Source organism: Anastrepha ludens, chromosome 5 (assembly GCF_028408465.1).
Source record: "Anastrepha ludens isolate Willacy chromosome 5, idAnaLude1.1, whole genome shotgun sequence".
NCBI classification, from domain to species: Eukaryota; Metazoa; Arthropoda; class Insecta; order Diptera; family Tephritidae; genus Anastrepha; species Anastrepha ludens.
Window position 1 is genome coordinate 32829079 of NC_071501.1, and position 21186 is coordinate 32850264.

The 21186-nt window shown below is 37.5% G+C and overlaps 1 protein-coding gene across 5 annotated transcripts in view; it reads right to left on the minus strand.

Moving 5' to 3' along the window:
* Positions 1-13719: 13719 nt before the first annotated feature.
* LOC128863947 (limbic system-associated membrane protein) overlaps positions 13720-21186 on the minus strand; it is a 118973-nt gene continuing 111506 nt past the window's right edge. For 3 of the 5 annotated variants that reach the window (XM_054103378.1, XM_054103376.1, XM_054103377.1), the window contains 2 exons: positions 20947-21045; positions 13721-15892 (listed from right to left, as the gene is read on the minus strand). In XM_054103378.1, the coding sequence (XP_053959353.1) occupies positions 15741-15892; positions 20947-21045 (251 nt within the window). In that variant the 3' untranslated portion in view covers positions 13721-15740. Of the gene's footprint in view, positions 15893-20946; positions 21046-21186 lie in introns of all 5 variants that reach the window. The other 2 variants (XM_054103380.1, XM_054103379.1) reach the window with 1 other exon arrangement.

Sequence of the window (21186 nt, forward strand, 5' to 3'; positions counted from 1 at the left end):
TCTTAGTGAAAAGCACTAACGTAATTTTTGTAGGATTCACGGAAAGACCATGTAATTCTCACCAATGCTCAATCTTATTTAGAGCTACCTGCATTTTATTGCATATAGCTTCAAACGATCCTCCTGAGTTTAATACACACACATCGTCCGAGTAGGCTTGGATGTATCCAATTTCATGCAGATTATTAATAAGACAGTCCACAACAAAACACCAAAGTTGGGGAGAGAGTACACCGCCCTGTGGGCAACCCTTCTTAACATCAACCTCGACTCCGTCACTTTCTCCATCTATGGTAGGCAGTCTTTTGGATAGCATAGAGTGAATCTATCTGACAATTATTTCTTCTACTCCCCAACTTCTGATAAAAGAGCACATAGAGTCAACTCGGCCACTACGAGTTATTTCGTAAAAATTGCAGAACAGTTACATACATGACTATACGCAAATTTTTCGCCCAATAAATTCAATGCAAGATTTTCATCACGTAATGTTAAAACGGGAAATTGTCTCAAACTTTTGTTTCAATTAATCTTTCTAATTTTTATATAAAACCTCAAAGAACATTTTTAATTATATATTGATGTATTGATAAAAGAGCTACTTTTACAAAAAAAAAAACAATATATTTTATAAATCCTTATACATTCTCCAGTTCAATTTTTCCTTTGCATTCAGCAGCACTACGCCTAAAAATAGATATCACACAAGAAACAAAAACCCGTTACGACTTCATTCCCATCATTCAGCCACTCAACCACCTGCCACAAACCTCCATCATGAAGCAAGCAGCGCCATTCAACAATCCACCAATCCACCATAACCGCCACAACGCTTATCGCCTCGTTTTTGCTATCGTTGACACACGCAAAGTGATAAAAGTGAAAATCCATTAAATTTTCCACGGTTAATTAAACGCAAACAACCAGCGCAGTGCGTGTGCAATGATTTCACCGACAGTAATAGCAACAAAAACAATAATAACAAGAAAACCAACAATGCAGTGTACCTGGTTTGCCACACTTCGACGGCAGCGGCGGCGGCGGGTTTTTCCAATTCAAGCAAAGCGGGGCAGGCCGAGGCAAACCGACAATCGGAAAACCAAAATGTGGTGACCTCACAGCGGAGCAAAGCATATGGCACTGTGCAAACTTACGCATACACACACATACTACATCCTATATATAGATATATAGATATGTATATGTGAGGCTACTTGCAATATTCTTCATGCCAGCAAATAACTGCAGCTGTAATTTCGTGTTTTCCACATTAAAGTTTTTCGTAGTTGATTAAGTTTCACTTTAATGGCTAACAGATTTTATTGGTTGCTGCTGACTGACTACATATTTATCTAACTTAGGGCAAAGCATATCTTTTTGTGCATTGCTTTCTTCTCTTTATCGCACTGTGTCACCTTTGGCCCTAAAGTGATGAAAAGACGACTTTCTACTGCATGGTTTATTTTTTTTAGTTATTTGTTTTTGCTTTCAGACGCCTCACATTTACTTAAGCATCAATCAGTTAATCGGTATGTAGGTATGTGTGTAGGTATGCAAGAGTGGGGGTGGCAACACTTTTTTCTGTGCGCCCCACAACATCTTTGTGAGATTGTCAAGATTGCGTTGGCTGTGAAGTGAATGGCGTGCAGGGGGGGGGGCAATGCGCGTTGACGGCAATGAACTGCATGGAAACCAATTTTCTTAATTGACTTATTGGTTTCCAAATAGTTTACTTAAATATAAAGAGACGAGGAATGGAAAAGTGAAGAAAGGGAGTGGCTTCTCATGACATCCTACATCGTTACGAGCGCTGAGCTACAGCTGTTTGGGTATTGAAAAAGGTGCAAATATTGCTTACAGTTAACGAAGGTAAGTGAAGTTCTTGCCCTAGTTTGGTTGAAATTATTGTGGTAATTTAACGATTTAATAAAGAAGTTTATGTATCGATAACAAATTTTTATTTGTTTGGCATTCCATTTTTGGCAGCGTACCATGACTTCTCTTTTATGAAACAAAAATCATTTCCTCTAAACAATTGGGGTTTGTAACAGGAACTGGCCGGCGCTAATAGACTGAGGCTGCGACGTCAATAATCTGTTGTTTATTGTGCGGTCTCTGGTGTCAAATGAAGTTGTATGATTGAGCAGAGCCTGTAATATTTTATTATCAATCGTTAATGAAATTGTTCAGCGCGTTGTACCGAGTTTTGACAGACGCGTTAACCCTTCACTGCCGACTCTCAAGTATCTATTTAATGGCCAAATTTGAAACAACTGTAACGCCAGATTAGCTGAGACTATCCACGCTGTACGTAAAAGCAGGCTGGAGGTCCTGTAGCAGACGATTCCTTGCCATCCACAAAAGCTCGACCTTTCACATATTTCGATGAGCTGAATTTTGCGACAAGATGCCGCTGACTCAGAAGTTAAAAATTTGAATGGAGGTCCTGAATCAAACGATTACTTGTCTTATACCCGACCATTCGCATACTTCAATGGGCTAAATTTTGCGACAAGACTCCGCTAACTAAGAAGTTAAAAATTTGATTGAGATTCAGGATGTCCTGAATCAGAAGATTTCTTGTCTTTTACTCGACCTTTCACAGATATCGATGTTCTGAATTTTGCATAAAGATTCTGCTGACTCCGAACTTTTACATTTGTTAGCTGACTGACCTTCGGAGTATTAGGTAGATGATACCAGTTTGACCGCTCTAGCGTCGAGGTTTATTTTCGGATTAATAGCTAAGTAAGCACGCAAATGTGCCATTTATGTGGAGGCTTCAGCATGTACGAACTCCAACAAGTGGTGAGCTATCCTAAAAAGCTACCTTTTAGCTTGAAATTTGGGCTGTTATCGTCACTCATCTGCACTTCTTCGAAAACTACGCTGGTAAAGCCATTAAAGAGCCATGTTTCGAAGGTCACTAAATTTCTTTGAATCAAATAGCACAAAAACCACGATGGACAGCCTACGTAAGAGGGTATATTTGCCTTTCGCTGAGGGAATATGATTTTCCCAACAAAACTGTGCGATTTGTATCCGCTAGATTCTTTCTTGTTAGGTTTTCTTAAGTCGCAGGCCTTTGTGAATTAGCGGCAATCAATCAGCCGCCGTAGCTGAATGGCTTGAAACGTAAACCCCATTCGCAGTACATAGGTTCAAATCTCCATGCATGAACAGCAAAATGATAGAAAAAGTTATTCTCTAATAGCAGTCTTCCCTCGGCAAGCAATGGCAAACCGCCGAGTGTACTTCTGTCATGAAAAATCGAATCATAAAAAACCATTTGCTATTCGGCTTAAAATTGTACGTCCCCCCATTTGTCGAACAAGACCAAGGCGCACGTCATAAATATGAGGAGAAGCTCGGGCAAATATCTAGCAGAAATGTAAGCGCCAATTATTTATTTATTTAATCGGAGGCCAAAAAGCCAACATAACCTATACCTTTACTTTAAAGTAAATTTATTTTTTCAGGCCAATGTCAACTTGCGAAGCCAAGACGAACACTTGTACATTATAATATTCCATATTTAATCGAATACGTGAGTCATACGATCCAAAAAAGATTTTAGTTGACATCCCACAGAGAGCGTATTTTATTTCATTTCAACCCACTCCGATGTGCGAACCCTATAATTTGAGTTATGAAAACTAGTGCACATGCCGATCTTTGGTTCAGCTAAATTTGTTCTGGGAATATCCGAATCAGTGAATTACGCACCGGAAAATACCATAAGAATATAACGACATTTTCAAAAAACTAAAAATATAAGCTATTCAATAATTGTTGCTCTATAATTTTTGCCCATTTTCCGGCCGGTTTCATAATTCCGTGATTGAAAAGGTAAACTACTTTTCCAGCTCATTTTAACAAGACTTCCTTGGACCAGTTTTATAAAACCAATAAGACAATTTGTTTATGGTGAAAAGGTGATAAACACCTTGGGCTAACTTTCTTGTTGCAGTGAATACCATAGCACATCTCAACCGCACCACTCAAGGGTTCTGTCATGCCATTTGAGATATGTGCTGAAGTTGTTTTGCTTTTTCATCAATTCTGGCCACCTTTGGTCGACAACACAACACAATTTGATCAGTTTCTGACAGTAGAGGCCGCAATTAAGTATTTGTACCGGTGGGCCAGCTAATAGTGGGTTATTTGCTTGATATACTAAAGGGTGTTTTTTTTAGAGGTTAGGTTTTCAAGTTGGCACTACCTTTTTCGTAGATGGTCTTTTTGACACCTGTCACTTGATTTACGCTCAGTTTGGTTTGCCATTTCATGATAAATAGACTTACACCTGAACAACGTTTGCAAATCGTGCAAATTTGGGCCCAAAACGAGATGACCACCGATCCCGATTTTCACAAGAAAATTTTGTTCCGCGATGAAGCTCACTTTTGGTTGAATGGGTATGTCAATAAGCAAAATTGTCGCATTTGGAGTGAACATAATCCACAAGCCATTGCTGAGGCGCCGTTACATCCTCAAAAAGTCACTGTTTGGTGTGCTCTATGGGCAGAGAGAATCATTGGTCCATATTTCTTTAAAAATGAAGCCGGCCATAATGTTACAGTCAATGGAGAGCGCTATAGAGCCATGATTAATGACTTTTTCGTGCCTGAATTGGACGATGTTGATGTGGACGACCTTTGGTTCCAACAAGACGGCGCTACATGCCATACAGTCAACGCAACAATCGATTTATTGAAGGAAACTTTTGATGAGCGCATTATCTCGCGCCGTGGACCTGTGGCGTGGCCTCCAAGATCGTGCGATATAACACCGCTGGACTATTTCTTGTGGGGCTATGTGAAGTCACTTGTCTACGCAGATAAGCCCGAGACGATTGACGTCTTGGAAGAGAATATTCGGCGCGTTATTGCTGACATAAGTCCCCAATTGCTGCAAAAAGTGGTCGAAAATTGGGCCTCTCGGCTGGTATTTATTCGAGCCAGCCGCGGCGGCCACTTGCCCGAAATCATTTTTAAAACATAATGGCAAACCCTTATCTTTATAATAAAGTTAAATTCTTGGCCATAACATTAAATTATATACGTTTTATTTCATCTTGAAAACCTAACCTCTAAAAAAATCACCCTTTACTAAATTAAGAGCTTTAGAGTAGAAACATTCTCGCAGGAGTGTCATTACCAACCGAGGAAGAGCCGGTATTAGAAAACAACGTTTTCCATTACTTGATGTCCGGAGTTTTGAACTTGGGCACCCAAGTACTACCGAACGGTAGTCACGCACCAACTCTTTTGGCTATGGCGGTCGCCTAATACCCATCTAAATTACACCTTTGTTAACCCGTATTCAGTGTTTGCTTTTATTCTCCGTTTTAGCTCCGATTTTACAGATCCCTCTACCCTTAAACTATTATTTATGTTATACTTTTGCTCGCCATATTAAATCGCGTAAGCATCCAGAAACTCATATTGCTTTATTAATGTGATTATTTACTCCGGCTATTGAATATTTCTATGATGTACCATAATTATGGTACCCAAGTAGCGGAATTTCACAACCTGTTCGATAACCCTTCCATACGATATGAGCTTACGCCTGAGCGGCTATTTAGATATTGCCATGCTCTTTGTCTTGGTTCTGATATCTGCATATTGAATGCAATATCAGTTTAATAGGCAAATTCCGAATTTATAAAACATGCGTTTGACCAGTACTCACCTATGCCGTTGAAACCCGAGCAGATACAACTGCAACACAACAAGCAATGGACAAGGTTGACATGGCAACATTGCGATCAATCACAGGGCATACTGGCAGAGATCTTATGCGAAATGAAGGGATTAGAGGGATGCAAGTATATAGACTAAAATCGTCCCTCGACGAAAAAAACTAGTACTTTTTAAGTCTCTCACGATGCTCGACCTATTGCAGGGCGCAGAAACGAGGACGATGGCAACATCCGATGAAACGCCTTTCTGCAAAAGATTTTTGGACCATTGCACGTTGATGACGGGAAGTTTCGCACGCTATGGAACAATGAGCTGTATGAACTTTACGGCGAAATAAATAGGGAGCAGCGAACAAAGATTCAGCGGCTTCGTCGGCTGGGTCATGTCATCCGAATGGACACAAGCAGCTCTGAAAGTATTCGATGTGATACCAGCTGGTGGTTGCAGTGGGAAGGGAAGGCCTCTGTTGCGTTAAAAATATCAGGGGTTTGAGTATCATCTCAAATGTGTAGACTTAAGCTTGTTATATATAATTTTTCCTTTCTACAAGTCAAATGAATTTGACAAAAAAACTGGAGTAACGCCAGTTTTCTTTCTACACTTTCTACACCGATGGATCCAAAACTAGCGATGGTAGCGAATCTGGATGGTACTTAGACGAATACACTAAGACAGGACAGATAGCTACGGCATTCTTGACGGACGTCTATGCCATCAAATGTAGCATTCTGGCTAATTAATAAAAAGTGGCGGGATAGAAGCATTGGAATTTGCAGTGAATGTCAAGCTGCACTAAGAGCCTTGCCAATCAACGTTGCTCTTCTAAATTAGTCGGTGAATGCCAGACAAAAAAGAACAGTGTTACAAAACACAACAAAGTTTGTCTTATTTGGGTGCCTCTATATTGTGGTATTACAGGAGATAAGTTGGCTGATAAACTGGTTCTGAAAGTACAACACTCGGTCCTGAACCCTTTCTAGGTGTCAATTCTGCATCGATTCAACTATGGATTGACGACTTCATGTGGTCTACCCATAGAGGATGTTTGTCTGGGTTGAACTCGTGCAGAGTAGCCAAGTGCTTTGTGAAAGAACCAAACAGGAAACTTGCGACCTTTTTCCTAAAATTTAGTAGGATGGCCTTAGAGAGTTTTGGTGGGAGTAATCTCAGGGCACAACATCAACAAATGGCTACCATGGGAATTCCTGACGACCTAATAAGCCTATCCCGCCGTGAGAGTGAGGGCACTGCAGAGCATTTTCTCTGTAGCTGACCGGGATTCTCTATAATCAGACTTACGCTATTGGGGTGCGATGTTCTGAATCATCAATAAATCCGAAAGATTCGCGGACGAGTGACCTCAAACCAATTTTTCAGTCTTGCTATTCATACTGTATCTATCTTCCTCTCTATTCCTTCCACTCTAATCTGGGTGTAATACAATGGTCTTCCTGACTGAGTACTTGGACCTGTCCCCAACCCCTCACAAATCTAACCTAGTCTAAGCTAAAGGCTCTAGTAATAACAGTACGGGGTTTGCTAAAAAAATAAGGTGAATTTTAACTGGCACCGTCGGGGAATACTTTTCACTAGTTTTTCTGCATATTCTAACAGAAAAGACCTCTAAATTTTTCGAATTTGTTGAGAAAGTTGATATAAATTACATGAGTTGCGTCTGCGAAGCTGCATTTTCATCAGAGCCTACACATCTAAAGTGGCAACTCCGTTTTGCGCTTTCCACTCGCTCCACGCTCGACTCCGATGTTTCGGATCGTTGTTCCCTTGAAGGATCCAGATTTCATTCTTCTTGATATACCATTGCTTAGCAGATGGCAACAAAGCCTTTTGATATACATATTTTATTCATTTTTTCGGCATTTAAATTCTCGGTAAATAAGAATAAAGTACCGAAACCTTTGTTTGAGAAGCACCCCCAAACATGGACCTTGACGGGGTTGAACTGGTGGAGGTTGTCCAGGCGTGCTTGATGCTCGGAAATGTCCAGAAAGAGGATTCATCAGAAAAATTTACGTTGCTCCAATCGCGGTCCAAGTTTTCCTTCGCCCATTCCGATCGTTTTTCAACGTGTTTTTCACTCAACATTGGTTTTTCCAAAGTACTGCGATATTTCTGTTTATTGGCAAGCAAGTGCCTGCGAATCGTTCCTTAAGATATGTCAACACCTTTTGTTTTCAATTTCGCAGCAGCTCCACGTAAAGTCACAGTTGGCTCTTTCGAGAACAATGTGAGAATCTTTTTTTCGTCTTTTTTTGAGACTTTCCTTGCACTTCCGCGATCAGGAAAATCATCAACGTTACCGGCCTTTTTATAGCGATTTATCCACTTGCTAACGAACTGCTTCGACTTTGCCATATATTTCGCAGCAGCAGTTTGCGTTAATTTGGGTCCTTTTTCATGCAAACATAGAAAAATTGCCTCAAAGCGAGAGGCGTAAACAGCACTCATTTCGAAAAACCACTCAATTGAAGACTAAATTTGGCAGACAGCTGACTTTTTACAAAAAGCATGAAGGACTGAGGAGACCTCTATGTAATAGAAAAAGAAACAGGATGCTCTGACTTTTTATCTACGTGTAATAGTGACCACGCTTTTATGTAACAGACTGTATATTTCTCTCTGTCTTACCTTTACCCAACCAAACTCTCAGGTATATGATTACCAATAAAACTCAGTTTCTTTCTTCGTTTCACACTATTTAAGTAGCTTTAAATAATATTCCTTTATTTCGTTCTTGCAGCATTCATACAAATCAATTTTATTTATAATTATAACTTATAAACCACTTCGCTTTTTATTCCTAAAACCTATTTTGCATAATATATTTGCATTGCTTGTAAATAATTAAAATGCAGCTGAATGCATTAATCAGATTACAATTCGGTAAACAGGCTTCTTCTTGTAGATTTTCAACTATACATAACTAGGCTTGTATACTTATTTATATGTGTATGTATGTGAGTAAGTTTTCATTATGTCAACTCATACATTATGTATATATTTACTTGCACAATTATCTTCTTATATATCTTGATAACTCCGTAGCAGTTCTAGGCGGGGCAAATTGGGGGGGGGGGGGCGCAATTTTATGCTTAAGCCACGAAGCTTACACAGATTCATATCTTAACGATTTCATAGCAATTTATTTTTCATAACTATATAGTATATTTAGCAAGTACTTTCAACTTGTTTTTTTCTATAGAATTCACGAGCTACTTGGAAATTTCTAATGTGTATATGTATGTATGTAGATATATATGAATATATGCTTGTATGTACAAATTTTGAATTTCGTTTATAACAGATCTAACTTGTATCGCTTCACATGATATGTATACGTATGTATGTTAATTTGTTTAAGTAAATTTGGTAACAGCTAATCTAATTTTATATGCAATATATGTTATACAATTTTTTGAATTTTTTGAACCCGTAAGCACTCTTCCCTAAGTAGAGTAAATTATTGTAAATAATGGACTGTGCCACCCCATATAATTTAAAAATGTTGTGTGTACTAAATTCAGTTGTAAGCAAGAATGACAGAAACAAGATTCCGCCCGTCAGAGAGTGCGTGACGTCCCATTGGTGTAGTTGTGCAGTGTTGTCAACCCTTTCTTCTTCTTGATTGGAAGGAGCCGAGTTCGAGTGAAGTCAAGTTCTTCTCCACCCGATCTGTGCAACTCAGAGAAGGCCAACCCTTCGCTTTGCGCAATAAATTTTGTGCTTTTTTATACCCAAAATGCGAAAATTTTTGAAAATTTAATTAAAGCTACAAAAAAAGTAATAAATAATTGGCAACCCACTCGGCTACGGCGGTCGCTCTACCAAAACCACGCTTTAGCAAAACAAAAAAAAACAAAAAAAAAAAAACAAAAAAAACGCTTTAAATAAGCTACCAAAACTGTAATGTAAAAAAAAAAATTGTATAATTACAAAAATATACTATTGTAGCAAAGATCTCTCTTGCATTTAAAGCTTATACTTGGGTGATTTAACATAAGTGATATTGAAAATTTATTAATTCCTATAAAATTTGATGTGCTGACAGTGCAAATCTAATTTCTTGGTGGTTATGCAAGAGTATGGCCGCTTCTTCTCGTCAACCCCTCGTCAACGTTTAAAACCTTTTTATAAATTTTAAATAGCCTTTGAATTTATTGAATCAAAAACTCTTTGGCCTCAGTACAATAGACACAAAACTCAGAAAGTCCTGGGTACTCCACGCTATTAAACTTCCCAACTAGTAGCTGTATTTACCGCCCACTGGACGATCAGCACACACGCGGAAAAGTTAGGTTTACCATTAAACCTCCCTTGCAAAGCTGTGGGGACCCTTCAGAGAAGGTTAGGTTAGGTTAGGCATGTCAAGAAGAAAAAACTGAAACTCCGAGGGTAGAGAACAGAAAGTTACGAAAATGGTAGTCTGGTCACACTGATCACCAATTACACTAATGCGACGTCTTGTAAATCAGCTGATATTGTCCAATTCGCTGAAAGCAAGGTAGCGGTGTCACAATCGGTGGCGCCTTATTATTCTCTCCATCGTGCGTGTTATAAGTGTGTATATTAGTACTCTCAAAAAACAAAAAAAAAGTTAATTAACTAAAACCATCATTTTTTTGCATTGAATTCAATATATTTTGAAATTTCCAAAAATTCAAGAGAAACATTTAAAAAGGTTGTACGTAGTTCAACTGTTTAAGAGTAACACTTGAGTGTTAAGTCCACAGAAGTATATACAGTGCACTCCTTCATAAGCGGACATCTAAGGGACTAAAAGATTTGTCCGCTTATGGGGTTACATGGGTTTCGTGGGTTCAAAAAATATATTTTTTTTTGACTTCTTAGTTTCTACAAAACCTCAACAATATTATCCTAAATTTTCAATACCATCTGAATAATAGTTTCGGAGACACAGCCCTTGGAAGGTGTGCGCTCCAAGTCACTTTTATTGTTACCCAAAACTTTAAACGCGTTTTTCTTGGAACCGTGTTTTCAAAGTCGGTTCACGAAAACTACTCAACCGATCTTGATGAAATTTTACACAGGTATTCGAGATACAATTTACTCGTGCTTGAACGAAGGACTTTGTTTTTTTTTTTCAATTACAACTATTAAAAAAAAAAACAAAGTGTCTAGCAAATTTGACCGAAATTTTCATTTTTTTGGAAAAATTTCTGCCAAAATTCCAATTTTTACTTTTTGTTCTTTCATTCGTTCAACCACGAGTTTATGGTCTTAACTAAAACACTTATTTTTGTTTTTTTTGATGATCCTATCAGGAGTGATGCTGACAACGCGGACGCACCTTTTTTACGAGGGGTCACCGGAAATGACGCCACAATGGAGGAGTCTTAATTTTTCTTTTTTGAAAATTTCAGAAATTATTCTTTGAATATGTATCTATAAGACAGAAAAAAATTTGAATTAATTTTTTATATAGAAAAAAAAATTTTGAAAATAGGCCTGTTTTTACCTGACGAAACCCATGTAAGCCCTTATGGCACGTGTTTGCTTATGAGAAAGGGTGAACAAGTGAATTATATGTTATGGAAGTGATGCGCACTCGAAAGAAAAAAAATGTTTAAATTCTTAAGGACTTGTGGTATGCACTGAAAAAGTGTCCGCTTAATAGAGGCTTATGTACTGTGTACATATTCATATATTCTAATCTATAATTTGCTTTTGAATTGTAGCTTTTAACTAAAAACTGAAATCACTATAAGACATATATATGCATTCAATATTTTTTTATTTATTGGTATCATACCCTTTACAATCACTTATATTTTATTTATGTTTAATATTTTTTATTATTTTTTTATATTTTGCAAACTACACCGCTCAACGAAATGATAAAAACTGAATATTTTGACCATTTTAAAATTTTTTCTTTTCTTTCTTCTCTGAAGCTTTTTTAAAGAAACATGTTTGATGGATATAAATAAAATAAAATATTAAAAATAAAAAGCATTCAATACCAAATACATATATTGTATATAAAAATATCAAAAATTGGTTATGTACTATAACTCTGTCACGGGCTGCATGTATGCATAAGTATGGGTGTGTATATGTAACTTTCATGTATTTACAGTGTTTCGCATTCATGTGTGTTTATTTTACATTCTATGACTTTATTTACCCACTACAAATGTACTTATATTATACGCCTTGTATTGTTTTTCATTCAATTGTGTGCATACAGTCTTTTTTATCATACAAGCAGCGCTTTTCCATTACCTCATTTATTTATATATTTTTGCGTGATGTTTATTTATTAAATTTTGCAGTATAGTATACTCGTAAATCTATACCACTTAAATACAGCAAACGCACTAAGATCATCAAAACCTAAATAATTTATTAAATAAACTTTATAGTCATTACTTTGAAACGAATTTAATTAAAAATTAAATTTTAAATTTCAATTTTGAGTTTTTCCAAAAAAAAAATTAGATTTGCTCATACATTTGCAAACGTTCGTACAACTTTGAAAAAATAATGCCGTTATGTTATGTTATGTTATGTTATGTTATGTTATGTTATGTTATGTTATGTTATGTTATGTTATGTTATGTTATGTTATGTTATGTTATGTTATGTTATGTTATGTTATGTTATGTTATGTTATGTTATGTTATGTTATGTTATGTTATGTTATGTTATGTTATCTTATGTTATGTTATGTTATGTTATGTTATGTTATGTTATGTTATGTTATGTTATGTTATGTTATGTTATGTTATGTTATGTTATGTTATGTTATGTTATGTTATGTTATGTTACATATGTTATGACGCGCTTTCTTATTTCTTAGCATAGGCTAGGTGAAGTTGAAGCGGTTATCCACTGTGGGACACACTGAGGCTCTATATATTTGTCTGTTAATTTTTATCATGTTACGCTTTATTATGTTGTGGTATGAGATTGTGTTCTCTTAGGTTATATTATATTTGGTATGTTATATTTTGTTCTTTAAGTTTTGTTAAAACATACTTTATTAGGTTATGTTATGTTGAGTTATGTTATCTCCTACACCGTTGTGAATACCTTGGTAGTTTTTTTTGTAGCATATTCAAAATTTTCTTCGTAAACAGATTTTATTTAACCTCTAATCCAACGATTTAGTTTCGAGGCTGTTATGCTGAAATCGTATGCAAGCTCGCGTAGTTTTTTTAAATCATCTGGTTTTAACAGTAGGTTCGAATCTCGGTGAAACACCAAAATGAAGAAAAAGTTTTTTGTAATAGCGGTCGCACCTCGGCAGGCAATAGCAAACATCCGAATGTTTTTTTCTGCTATGAAAATGCTCCTCATAAAAAATATTTGCCGTTCGGAGTCGGCTTGAAACTGTAGGTCATTCCAATTGTGGAACAACATCAACAAGCACGCTACAAATAAGAGGAGGAGCTCAGCTAAACACCCAAAAAGGGCGTACGCGCCAATTATGTATATATACAGGGTGGGCCAAATAAGACCTACTAATGTTAAGCGCAAATGAGGATGAAACGCCGGAATCGATTTCAGGAGCTTCTTACAGAACATTGATTGAAAGCTTTTTGCGGCCAATGGCGGAGCAGTATCCTAATTTGTGTTTTCAACAAGATGGAACAACTGCGCATACTGCTAGGCAGTAGACTTTAGTCATTAGTAGGTCTTATTTGTCCCACCCTGTATATAGTTTTAACCCACACCATGGCACACATAGTATTCACTTCTGGCCCGATCGCCGTACGCGGGCTATGCCCGTCATTGTAGGTTAAGAAGCTCAACCATTTTTTTGCTGAAAATCGTTTTCTAATCTAAAGAAAGATTACTATTCCTAGTAGCACTTAGCAATAGCTTAGTAAATTTAATTAAAAACGAAATTTTAATCTACTTATAGATCAGAAGCACGCACACATTTGGTGAGATCGGTAAGAGCTCATTCAGAAACAACTTTACGTCATAAATTTTCAAATTAAAAACCATTTAAATTTAAGTGTAAAATAATGCAAATTGAAAGGTGTTTTTTATGACAAAAGAAACAAAAAAAATCGTTCTTAACATACTTATTTTTGGACTTTCTTGTAGATAACTTCCTCAGTTTTAAAGTTGATGTGAGAAAATTTCTAAATATAGTCTTTCTATTTCTTAATATAGCCTTAGTTGTTTCCGGACATCATTAGGATCGAAGGTTGCCTCTAAATAAGGCTCCATTTTCAAATACCTTTAGCCAATTTGACAAAACGAAGGATGTCATTGAATTTAAAAGGACGTGACACTGGTACAGTGAGGTGCGATACCAGAAGCTGTTGCCTACATTTTTATAAGTCTGATAGCCAGGTGGCGATTGAATCTTTCGCAAAGCAGTCGAAAACCTCTAAGGTAGCAGTGAAATATCCCACATCTCTTAATGCGACGATTGAGTCATTTCACCCAAAGGTAGCACACCTCTAAGTTGCTTATGTACTTTTGAGGAAGTTGTAAGAGAAGATAATGAAAGATGGCGTAACGAACGCATCTGAAGAATCGCTCGACAATTGTGGCTGACTCTTAATGCTTAACGCACAGAATCTGTATATATATAATTGGCACGTACATCCTTTTGCGAGTATTTGGTTGAGCTCCTCCTCCTATTTGTGATGTGCGGTGGTCTTGATGTTGTTCCACATATGGAGGGACCTACTGTTTCAAGCCGACTCCGAACGGCAGATATTTTTATGAGGAGCTTTTTGTGGCAGAAATTCAATCGGAGGTTTGCCATTGCCTGCCGAGGGGCGACCGCTATTAGAAAAATGTTTTTCTTAATTTTGGTGTTTCACCGAGATTCGAATCTGCATTCTCTCTGTGAATTTCGAATGGTAGTCACGCACCAACCCATTCGGCTACGGCGGCCGCCCAGAAACTTTACTTAGTCGAAATAAGCATAATTTTAGCATATTGATTTTCGTTATAACGGGGTATAACCTAGTATGTAGATATATCCATGGAATGGGCGTGCAGATACCAGACTTCCGCAGAAGTTGTGTAAATGGGAAAGAGACGAGCTTGCATCTCCACGCTACTGTGCTCCTCTATACAGCCGCACATTTACCATTTAATTTAGATAATTTTTTAATAAGTTACAATATCTCAGCTCAGTGGAGATCAGGAATATTTAAAAGTGTCTGAACGCCTCATACTGGTTGTAGGGGTAATAAGGACAAGTTCGCTACGCGGCATCGAAATGGGTTATGCGCCTGAGTGTGTCCTAGAGCGGGCAATGGCTATAGTATACAGCCTAACCAAGTTGAGTAACATCAGCTCCAAATACAAACCATATAATATAAACCGAAAAAAAAACAAACTTAAATTCAGGTTCAATGAAAGTAATATAGAACCAAAAGTAGTTGCTTTATATCTCTATACTCTTAGCTCTATAAAGGGAAGCATTCATTTATTTTATATTTACATTTATCAATACCATTACCTTATTTTAATGTTGTAAATAATTTTTACATACATACATAGTTAATTTCGTATATGTGGCTCCATTTATTGTTTATCTACTATGTATAAATATATATTTACACACAAATTATAAATTGTCAATTGAATAAAATTTTTTATATAAGATTTCTTATAACTTTGATTTAGCCGATTCTTTGCTTCACTACTTTTATTTTTCTGCCTTTTTTTGTTACTTTTCATTTATGTATTTTGTATTTTCCATTTTCCATGTGCTACATAGTAGACTTATATATTTTTTTCTGTTTTTTTTTTCAAACTCTTTATATGCCATTGTGTTGATATCTTCATACATTGAAACTTTATATAATTATGTACCTCACAATCACCATCACGCAATACACCACTTAAGTAATATGACGCAGAACGGGCACACATACACAAACTCATAGCAGCTATATATACTACACTTATACATACAAATCATACCAGCCAACAGTAAATCCTTTTAGCCTTAACAGTTACTCTAACACCGCAACCACAATGTCATCAGTGTATCAATAGCTCAGCAGCCAGCAGCTGTCAGGCGTCTATCAGCACTGCAACTTTTCTAAGCAGTAACAATGCCGTGAACAGCAGCAATGTTGTCAGTGTCAATTTATTTTGTTGATAATGCGTTGCAGTAGCAGCTGAGTCGTAGAACCCGTCCTCCAGTTCATTGCCAAGTATCATATCTGGAAGTAGTGAAATGGCAAATAGGGGGTTAGTAACACATACAGCTGTAGTTATTGAGTGAAAAATGTGAAAAATATGTAGGTATGTAGATGTATGCATATATTTCTGTGTAGACACAATTTGCAAAACATTTATGGTAAAAAATATAGCACCGCAACATTTTGAGCAGTTTTGACCCCTTTTATTTTATTTAGATATTTCATAGTGGTTATTTATATATTCTTTTATAAAAATAGAGTTCGTTATATAATAAAGACTATATTCAGCCAAGAATACTTGAAAAAATACTTAACCTACCACCGACTGGTTCCCCTAAGGTGGAGGGAAGTCAGCGTGGTTTTCATACCGAAGGCTGGTAGGAGCTCGCATACGAAACCTAAAGACTTCAGCCTTTCCTCATTTCTATTAAAGACGTTAGAGCGATTAATTGACGTCTCTATAAGGGAAAACTTGACATCTTCGCTACTCGTGAGATCACAACATGCATACTCTAACGGTAGATCCACAGAGACAGCATTAAAGTCACTCGTTTCAGATATATAGAAATCAATAGAGATTAAATAGTATTCTCGGGTAGCCTTCCTAGACATAGAGGGCATTTCAACAACATCCTACCGGAGGCCATAACAAGCACAATGACTGATTTGGGTGTGGGCGAGGGTTTTGTGAAACTTACAGAACAGTTGCTACTAGGCAGTTCGTAATTTCGACGTTGGGCCCCTCGACGTTACGCAGATCCGTCAAGAGGGGTACCCCTCAAGGCGGTGTACTTTCTCCTCTCCTGTGGATTCTGGAAATGAATAAATTGTTGAAGAATCTAGAGGAAAGGAGGATACACGTAGTGGTCTAGGCAGACGATGTTGCAATATTAATAAGAGGAAAATTCCCAGATACCCTCCGCAACATAATGCAAAATGCTTTGAACGAAGTAAGCCGGTGTGATTTGAGTGGTCTTGGGATAAATCCCAGAACTAATCATGTTCACCTGAAAATACAGGATACCTGTCCTAATCTATACTGATGGTTCCAAGCTGAATGATCAAGTAGGCGGAGGAATGAATGCCAACATCTCATTCCGGTTACCGGATCACTGTAGTGTATTCCAAGCTGAAATTCTGGCTATCAGGGAAGGCCTGCTAGCCCTAAATAAAAGTGTCCTCACAACAAAAGATATAAACATATAATATATTCAGATAATCAATCGGCCCTGAAAGCTTTAAAATCGCCTAATATTAACTCGAAGACAGTAAAAGAATGTATCGACGTTCTGACAGAAGAAGAAGAGACTATAGAACACTTGCTATGCCGGTGCTTGGCTTTGGATAGAAGAAGGTTCAATATTTTAGGAAAAAGTTCCCTGAATAACTTGGCAGAAGTAGCCAATATAAAAATAACAAGTCTTGTAAGATATATCAAAGCCACAGGTTGGTTCAATGAGGACAATGTAGAGTGTGTCAACCGACAAATACTATACCTACATACCTACCTACCACCGGTTGACATTGCGGCAGAAGGTCTATCAGCTAGATATGCCGCCAGACTTAACGCAACGGGTGAATTTACTTGTAAAATATTCGGACATGGCTCAATAGGTATGAGTTATTGGATCAATACGGACTATATGAGTCCGAAATTCAATTGGGTGATTCCGAACAACAATAGAAGAAGAGAGGTGAAAAAGAGGTATGAAGCCTAGCCCCAATACGCTTAATATATTTACTGACGGCTCGAAAATGATGGACGGAGTAAGTGCAGGGACGCGCAATACGGATGGACATCAGGTGGCCAATTAAGCTCCCCGACCATTGCAATATTTTTCAAGCAGAAATTTTTGCGGTAGGAAAGGCTGTAGAAATAGCACTAGCAAGGACATACAGCTACTTCAATTTAAATATATACGTTGACAGCCAAGCGGCAATAAACTCATATGAAATTTGATCTAAAAACGTTCTTAGGACGAGGGAAGCCATGGAGACACTAGCCGCAGATATACGGTTACACACCTATTGGGTATCCTCACATAAGGACATTGCAGGAAACTTAATTGTAGATGAGATTGCCAAAAACGCTGCTTACATAAAATTCGAACAAGAAAACGACATACTGAAACCTTCAAATACGGTATACAAAGACATCGCTGCGGACATGAAAATACGGATAGATAGGAGGTGGAATAATCTAGCCACTTGCAAAACCAGGAAATTCATGTGTACACAGAGTGCAGATAAATACGTCCGATTCGTATTAGCTCTGTCTAGAAAGGAAACCAGCACTATCGTAGGTATACTGACAGACCACAATTCGTTAGCGGAGCACGCACACAAGATAGAAATTGCAAACAATGATAGGTGCAGATTTTGCAATAACTAGAAGAGAGGGAAACCCTTGAACACTTCCTATGTTCTTGCCCTGCATTAGCTAGAACCCGAATGAAATGCTTTGGAGCTCTACAATTGGAGAGGTTAGAATTCCTCTCGGGATTAGAGTTCAGCGCTTACTTAGATTCGCAAAAGTCGCAGGCTTATTACAAGAGGCCTTTTACAAGGAAACGTAAGGGTCAAGCTCCATCTGTTACCATTAAAAACCAATAGGTCTATGTGATGGCTTTTAGCCAGCCAGCTCAACCTAACCTAACTTATATTGATCCAATTTTCAAATTTTGTAAAACATTTATAAAATTTTCAGGAATTTTCATCAAAAATTCAACATTTTCCATCAGAATTGCAAAAAAGTGGGTAGTTTAGTATGTAGCCCATTAAATTTAGGTATAATAAACTGCAAGTCTAAAGTGGCTCAAAATTCTTGCTGAATTTTCATATTTTTTTCCTTATGATGTTGCGTATTTTCTCCACATAAAAAACAAGTTTCGACTATTGACAATGCGCGACACTGTCGCAAAGAAATTATAAAAAATTTGGATTAATATGGCCTTTATGGTATAATTGATATATACGTACATGGTTTGGAAAATGAAAAAGTAGTGTGACAAAAATAGAAGCTTTGAACATCAGATCAAGGCGATTGACTTTTGCTACTACTTCAATATTCACTCTTGCAACAGAAGTGACTGAGGAGATATTGATACTTACTGACGAGATATTGAAATTTACGCGAAGACCTGGATAGTTTAGGCCCATTATAGTTAGATGGATCGAAGCGTAGAGGGTGCGCCGTTTCAAAACGTTGACTTTCCTACCTCGACTGCATGGTCACTGGGGACGGAGATTCTGAAGTGGACCAAAACCATTCCGAATAGTAATCACGCACCAACCCATTCGGCTACGGCGGCCGCGGAAATGATAATACGAAACATAAATATTACGGAATGAGTTTTTTTTTACTATAATCTAGTAAATTTATTGTTTGAATGTATGCATATGTCCGCCGCAACTACGAGTTACGTAGTCCAGTCTATCACTCCAATTTTTAACCGCATTTTCCAATTAATCTGAATAATATAGTACGTCTCACTGAGCCCAATCAGCAAAAATGCGACACTTGGTTTCAATTCTTGGACGAGCTGTGATTTATAGGCACGTAGGCCAAGATCCTTACGTAAACATTTCCAAGTAGAGTAAGTAAAGTAAGACAAAATCGTCTCTGGATGGTTCGCATAGCATTTCTCCTTAACGGCTCCCCACAAAAAATTGTCCAACGGGCTTAAATCACAGCTCCGAGGCGGCCAATTGATACCGGAATTTCGGCTGACTCTTCGGTTTTCAAAAACGGTAGCCAAAAGTTCGAGTGTAACTTTGGCAGTGTGACAAGTTGCACCGTCCTGTTGAAACCAAATGTCGTCCATGTCATCTTCTTCAATTTTTGGAAACAACTCGTTGAGCATGTCACGGTAATGCTCGCCATTTACTGTAACCGCGGCTCCTTGCTCATTTTCGAAAAAAAATGGCCCGATGATTCCGCCAAACCAAAAACCGCACCAAACAGTGACTCGTTGTGGATGCATTTGCTTCTCTACAGTAACGTGTGAATTTTCTGAGCCCCAAATCCGACAATTTTGCTTATTGACGTAGCCACCGATGTGAAAATCAGAAAAGAAGAAGAAGTCTCACTACTTTGGAAATAGGTTTTCAATATTTCCCAATTTTGTTCAAGCGTATAGCGTCCCATTTCGTAAATGTCAAACCTTTAAGTAAATTATGAACACATTTGACATGTTATTTGTGTTACCATTCTCAAAAAAATAGGTGGTTCAAAAAGCAAACGCTATATGGCCCACCCTGCACATGGGCAAGTTCAGAAAATTTATTTCCAACTTTTACTTTTGTGACCTGCCACTTAGATTGCTTTTGAGCAGCCTTAATGTACTTTCACCAAAGCCGAAATATGTTTTTTGCTCACTTCAAATACAACAAGTGAAATTACATTAAACACCTCCAAATACTGAGAATGAGCAAAAAAATGTATGTGCGTACTCAATTCAAAACGCCTGCGCGGATTGTTTACAAATCATTAAATTGCCACAAAAGGTTGGCATAGTAGGCATAAAATGGGAAGAAGTTAAGTAAGATACTCAAAAAAAAACCTTTATTTATATACAATTATGAAGTTTGCGCTGAACAAGAAAACTGGGTAAGCGATCCTTCAAGTTTAGTAGCTTTATTTGCATGTATGGGTATATGTATGTATAGGCATTTTTCTTGTTGCTTACATCACTTTTGCTTGCTTAGACAATCCAAGCAGTGGCTAGAGAAGAGCGAAATGCCACCTTTTTGTAGCTAAGATTGGAAGAAACAGCAAATTTTTGTTTGCGGTGCTGACCTGAAATGTCTTTTCGTCAGCATAAGTAAGTAAGTAAATAAGTAAGTAAGCGAGCAAGTATCTGTGTGTAGTTACAATCTCAAGTGGCCGATAATTTTCGGCATAACGAATCCTATTCACACAAACAGTAAAAAATTCGTATCTGCACTGTTCAGCGAATGAAGCCACTGAACGAATTAGTCGTGAAGAAAAATAAGGTGTGTTGAGTTCAACTCTTCAGCTGTTTGCAAAGTGTAGCCAAAGTAAGTAAGTAAGTAAATAATCTTAATCTGCTCACCTTTTCGTTTGCCCGGATTTTCCGACTCCTCACTGCCACCATCGCCCGCTTTTGACTGATGATATAGCTCTGAGCTCTTGATGCGTTTTTTGCCACCTCCTAAACACCGCGTCAGATGGAAAGGGGGGAGAGAAGGCGAAAAAAGAAATGAAGTTGCATGAAAAATAGTGAAATAAATTGCTCGTTCGGTTGGGTTAAGAATGCTTTCAAAGCGTAAATTATGCATTTTATATTGCGCAT